Source organism: Oncorhynchus keta, unplaced genomic scaffold, assembly GCF_023373465.1.
Source record: "Oncorhynchus keta strain PuntledgeMale-10-30-2019 unplaced genomic scaffold, Oket_V2 Un_scaffold_515_pilon_pilon, whole genome shotgun sequence".
Lineage (NCBI taxonomy): Eukaryota > Metazoa > Chordata > Actinopteri > Salmoniformes > Salmonidae > Oncorhynchus > Oncorhynchus keta.
Genome location: NW_026290954.1, coordinates 277,369 through 284,450, shown reverse-complemented (window position 1 = coordinate 284,450; position 7,082 = coordinate 277,369). Strand labels below are relative to the sequence as shown.

General features: G+C 40.2%; 1 protein-coding gene across 1 annotated transcript in view; it reads right to left on the bottom strand.

Annotated features, from left to right (window-relative positions):
• Window positions 1–2,437: 2,437 nt before the first annotated feature.
• The window catches only part of LOC118383443 (solute carrier family 35 member G2-like), a 28,029-nt gene continuing 23,384 nt past the window's right edge, over window positions 2,438–7,082 (bottom strand). The window contains 2 exon segments of the mRNA XM_052516600.1: window positions 2,438–3,239; window positions 3,242–4,169. Of these exon segments, the coding sequence (XP_052372560.1) occupies window positions 2,896–3,239; window positions 3,242–4,145 (1,248 nt within the window). The 5' untranslated portion in view covers window positions 4,146–4,169 and the 3' untranslated portion in view covers window positions 2,438–2,895.

Genomic DNA, 7,082 nt, shown 5'->3' with positions numbered 1-7,082 from the left:
TGGCTGGGCCTGGCTCCCCAGTGGCTGGGCCTGGCTCCCCAGTGGGTGGGCCTGGCTACCAAGTGGCTGGGCCTGGCTCCCCAGTGGCTGGGCCTGGCTCCCCAGTGGGTGGGCCTGGCTCCCCAGTGGCTGGGCCTGGCTCCCCAGTGGGTGGGCCTGGCTCCCCAGTGGGTGGGCCTGGCTCCCCAGTGGGTGGGCCTGGCTACCAAGTGGGTGGGCCTGGCTCCCCAGTGGGTGGGCCTGGCTCCCCAGTGGGTGGGCCTATGCCCTCCCAGGCCCAGCCAGGCCCTCCCAGGCCCACCCAGGCCCAGTCATGTGAAATCCATAGATTTTGTATTATTATTTTTTTTCAATTGATATATATATATATATATTATATCCTTCTATGAACTGTAACATTTGAAGTTGTTGCGTTTCTCTTTTTGTTCAGTATAGATATATCCTTTCTGTAGTATATACCATCTGTAGTATATACCTTCTGTAGTATATACAATCTGTAATATATACCTTCTGTAGTATATACAATCTGTAGTATATACCTTCTGTAGTATATACAATCTGTAGTATATACAATCTGTAGTATATACCTTCTGTAGTATATACAATCTGTAATATATACCTTCTGTAGTATATACCTTCTGTAGTATATACCTCTGTAGTATATACAATCTGTAGTATATACCTTCTGTAGTATATACAATCTGTAGTATAAACCTTCTGTAGTATATACCTTCTGTAGTATATACAATCTGTAGTATAAACCTTCTGTAGTATATACCTTCTGTAGTATATACCTTCTGTAGTATATACCTTCTGTAGTATATAAAATCTGTAGTATATACAATCTGTAATATATACCTTCTGTAGTATATACCTTCTGTAGTATATACAATCTGTAATATATACCTTCTGTAGTATATACCTTCTGTAGTATATACCTTCTGTAGTATATACAATCTGTAGTATATACCTTCTGTAGTATATACAATCTGTAGTATATACCTTCTGTAGTATATACCTTCTGTAGTATATACAATCTGTAGTATATACCTTCTGTAGTATATACCTACTGTAGTATATACCTTCTGTAGTATAAACCTTCTGTAGTATATACAATCTGTAGTATATACAATCTGTAGTATATACCTTCTGTAGTATATACAATCTGTAGTATATACAATCTGTAGTAGATACAATCTGTAGTATATACCTTCTGTAGTATATACAATCTGTAGTATATACAATCTGTAGTAGATACAATCTGTAGTATATACAATCTGTAGTATATACAATCTGTAGTATATACCTTCTGTAGTATATACAATCTGTAGTATATACAATCTGTAGTATATACAATCTCTAGTATATACCTTCTGTAGTATATACAATCTGTAGTATATACAATCTGTAGTATAAACCTTCTGTAGTATATACAATCTGTAGTATATACCTTCTGTAATATATACAATCTGTAGTATATACAATCTGTAGTATATACAATCTGTAGTATATACCTTCTGTAGTATATACAATCTGTAGTAGATACAATCTGTAGTATATACAATCTGTAGTATATACAATCTGTAGTATATACCTTCTGTAGTATAAACCTTCTGTAGTATATACAATCTGTAGTATATACCTTCTGTAATATATACAATCTGTAGTATATACAATCTGTAGTATAAACCTTCTGTAGTATATACAATCTGTAGTATATACCTTCTGTAATATATACAATCTCTAGTATATACAATCTCTAGTATATACCTTCTGTAGTATATACAATCTGTAGTATATACAATCTGTAGTATAAACCTTCTGTAGTATATACAATCTGTAGTATATACCTTCTGTAATATATACAATCTGTAGTATATACAATCTGTAGTATATACAATCTGTAGTATAAACCTTCTGTAGTATATACAATCTGTAGTATATACAATCTGTAGTATATATACAATCTGTAGTATTACAATCTGTATTTAATCTGTACTCCTGTTTTCATTATACAATCTGTTGAGATACTCTGTAGATATCAATCTGTAGAATACAATCTGTAGTATATACAATATGTAGTATATACCTTCTGTAGTATAAACCTTCTGTAGTATATACAATCTGTAGTATATACCTTCTGTAATATATACAATCTGTAGTATATACAATCTGTAGTATAAACCTTCTGTAGTATATACAATCTGTAGTATATACATTCTGTAATATATACAATCTGTAGTATTTGATTTAGACTCCTGTTTTCATTTTCTCCAGAGATCAACAGAAGTTCATTAATGACATTCTGAAACGCAGCCTGTGTTTTTTTCTTTCCTTCACTATTAATAAATAAACCTGAGTGTGTTTTAACCAGTGGGTTCTGCGTAGCAGAGACACTGTGATACTGTGAGATAAAAGACACACCCTGATGCAGGAAACAACGGAAGATGATTTACCACCTTGTCAACACGGCTCTGTTACACACCGTCAGCAGCAGTAGTATCGAGTATCTTATTTAGATGCTGTCCATCTAGCAGAGACAGACACAGCCTGAATATCTCTGACACATATTTACGCCAGAGCGGTAAAGTTAAGGTACAGCACGTATCATACAATCTAAACAACACGCGTTACTTTGACACTCTTCTTCATCACAGTTGACATGAAATCAAAGCTATCAGAACAAACCGTTTCATATCTTTTCACAGACAAATAGAACTTTAGCCAAAGACATTGCACACAAGTTGACACTCCGCCAGGTTAATGACCACCACAATTCTGAATATACAGAGAGAGTAGTAAGTGGAGGTCTACAATCTGTTTCACCCCTGTCCATGTAATCTTATGCATTATGGTCTATAGGGCCAAACTGATCCTGAATCAGAACTCCAGACTCTATTTGATGGGTGAGTTCAGTATCTCCTGGTAGTCCTGCCGTACAGCCCGGCTGACCCTATACAGCTTCACTCCCGTTAGAGTAAACACACTGGCCATGATGACCAGCCCCCCGATGACGTCGTAGATGGAGGGGACCATGCGCAGCACCATGAGCTGAAGCAACATGGCCACCACTATCTCCAGGTGCTGCACGGTGCTCACCAGGGCGGGGTGGAACTTGTTGAGGGCATAGTAGACCCCCAGGAACGCCACGGTGGAACAGATACAGATCCCCGTGAGGTAGCCCCACGTCTCCCCATCCAGGGGGATGATCGGCTCCTGCATAACGAACATGGTGGAGCGCCCCACACCGTGCCCGTCCAGCCGAACGTGAACAGGGCTGTCCACATGCTGACGCGCTCCTTGATGGCCCGGTAGACGATCATGGACAGGGCTCCGGTGAGGCCGGCCATCACCGTCATGGTGTAGCCGAACGCCTCCTTCCAGAAGGTGAGGCGAGACTTCTCCTCGTCGGCCACATTGGGGATCATGACGAGACACAGGCCGAACACGCTGCCCACCACCGTCACCACGTCCGTGTAGCCCAGCCTCTCGTCTAACAACAGGAAGGCCATCACGCCAATGAACACCGTGGTGGTTGCGCGCCACATGATGGTACCGTTGCTGGGCGGCACGATGGCGAAGGCGGTGTAGGCGCAGGTGATGGAGATTACGTTGCAGACACCGTAAAAGAAGAGCCGGAGGCGGTACCCCTTCGGGCCGAAGGGTTCCTCCTGGTTATAAAACACCACTGTGATGGACAAGACCTGGATCACAGACCGGATGAAGATCAGCTCCAGGGACGGCACTTTGGAGCGGTCCGCCGCCAGCCGTGTGATCAGAGCAACGCAGCCGTGAGCCACCGCTGCCCCGAACAACGCCATCCAGGTGACCCGGGACGCCAGGAAGTTGGCCTCCCCAAAGCTAGCCAGCTGCCCCCCGACCCCCTTGTCCCGGCTCTGGGGCTCCACCCCTCCCCATAGCGTCCTGGGGGGCTCCATGGTCTTCCTACTACCGCCTGTCACCAGTCTCTTGGCAGGGCTGGCCTTGGCAAACGAATCAAAGTCCTCAAAGGACGGAGCATCGTCGTAACCCTCGTCTCCAGGCTGGGGGAAGTGGGTGGCGTATTTCACTGTGATGGAATTGGGGTGGATCTTCACCCTCTTCTTAGATCCTCCATACTGCTGCTGGCCCTCAGACACATCCATGTTCCTTCAGCAGGTCAGAGCACACTGGAGAAGGACAGAGGTCAGAGTTAAACATGACGACATTACTGACTGGTGGTAATATACTGACTGGTGGTAATATACTGACTGGTGGTAATATACTGACTGGTGGTAATATACTGACTGGTGGTAATATACTGACTGGTAGTAATATACTGACTGGTAGTAATATACTGACTGGTAGTAATATACTGACTGGTAGTAATATACTGACTGGTAGTAATATACTGACTGGTAGTAATATACTGACTGGTAGTAATATACTGACTGGTAGTAATATACTGACTGGTGGTAATATACTGACTGGTGGTAATATACTGACTGGTAGTAATATACTGACTGGTGGTAATATACTGACTGGTGGTAATATACTGGTAGTAATATACTGACTGGTAGTAATATACTGACTGGTAGTAATATACTGACTGGTGGTAATATACTGACTGGTGGTAATATACTGACTGGTGGTAATATACTGACTGGTGGTAATATACTGGTAGTAATATACTGACTGGTAGTAATATACTGACTGGTAGTAATATACTGACTGGTGGTAATATACTGACTGGTGGTAATATACTGACTGGTGGTAATATACTGACTGGTGGTAATATACTGGTAGTAATATACTGACTGGTAGTAATATACTGACTGGTGGTAATATACTGGTGGTAATATACTGACTGGTGGTAATATACTGACTGGTGGTAATATACTGGTAGTAATATACTGACTGGTGGTAATATACTGGTGGTAATATACTGACTGGTGGTATACTGGCTATACTGACTGGTGGTAATATACTGACTGGTAGTAATATACTGACTGGTAGTAATATACTGACTGGTAGTAATATACTGACTGGTAGTAATATACTGACTGGTGGTAATATACTGACTGGTAGTAATATACTGACTGGAGGGAATATACTGACTGGTAGTAATATACTGACTGGTGGTAATATACTGACTGGTGGTAATATACTGACTGGTAGTAATATACTGACTGGTGGTAATATACTGACTGGAGGGAATATACTGACTGGTAGTAATATACTGACTGGTAGTAATATACTGACTGGTGGTAATATACTGACTGGTAGTAATATACTGACTGGTGGTAATATACTGACTGGTGGTAATATACTGACTGGTAGTAATATACTGACTGGTGGTAATATACTGGTAGTAATATACTGACTGGTGGTAATATACTGGTAGTAATATACTGACTGGTGGTAATATACTGGTAGTAATATACTGACTGGTAGTAATATACTGACTGGTGGTAATATACTGACTGGTGGTAATATACTGACTGGTGGTAATATACTGGTAGTAATATACTGACTGGTAGTAATATACTGACTGGTAGTAATATACTGACTGGTGGTAATATACTGACTGGTGGTAATATACTGACTGGTGGTAATATACTGACTGGTAGTAATATACTGACTGGTGGTAATATACTGGTAGTAATATACTGACTGGTAGTAATATACTGACTGGTAGTAATATACTGACTGGTGGTAATATACTGGTGGTAATATACTGACTGGTGGTAATATACTGACTGGTGGTAATATACTGGTAGTAATATACTGACTGGTGGTAATATACTGGCGGTAATATACTGACTGGTGGTAATATACTGACTGGTAGTAATATACTGACTGGTGGTAATATACTGACTGGTGGTAATATACTGACTGGTAGTAATATACTGACTGGTAGTAATATACTGACTGGTAGTAATATACTGACTGGTGGTAATATACTGACTGGTAGTAATATACTGACTGGAGGTAATATACTGACTGGTAGTAATATACTGACTGGTGGTAATATACTGACTGGAGGGAATATACTGACTGGTAGTAATATACTGACTGGTGGTAATATACTGACTGGAGGGAATATACTGACTGGTAGTAATATACTGACTGGTAGTAATATACTGACTGGTGGTAATATACTGACTGGTAGTAATATACTGACTGGTGGTAATATACTGACTGGTGGTAATATACTGACTGGTGGTAATATACTGACTGGTAGTAATATACTGACTGGTGGTAATATACTGGTAGTAATATACTGACTGGTGGTAATATACTGGTAGTAATATACTGACTGGTGGTAATATACTGGTAGTAATATACTGACTGGTAGTAATATACTGACTGGTAGTAATATACTGACTGGTGGTAATATACTGACTGGTGGTAATATACTGACTGGTAGTAATATACTGACTGGTGGTAATATACTGGTAGTAATATACTGACTGGTGGTAATATACTGGTAGTAATATACTGACTGGTGGTAATATACTGGTAGTAATATACTGACTGGTAGTAATATACTGACTGGTGGTAATATACTGACTGGTGGTAATATACTGACTGGTGGTAATATACTGACTGGTAGTAATATACTGACTGGTGGTAATATACTGGTGGTAATATACTGACTGGTGGTAATATACTGGTAGTAATATACTGACTGGTGGTAATATACTGGTAGTAATATACTGACTGGTAGTAATATACTGGTGGTAATATACTGACTGGTAGTAATATACTGACTGGTGGTAATATACTGACTGGTAGTAATATACTGACTGGTGGTAATATACTGGTGGTAATATACTGACTGGTGGTAATATACTGACTGGTAGTAATATACTGACTGGAGGTAATATACTGACTGGTGGTAATATACTGACTGGTGGTAATATACTGACTGGTAGTAATATACTGACTGGTGGTAATATACTGGTGGTAATATACTGACTGGTAGTAATATACTGACTGGTAGTAATATACTGACTGGTGGTAATATACTGACTGGAGGGAATATACTGACTGGTAGTAATATACTGACTGGTGGTAATATACTGACTGGAGGGAATATA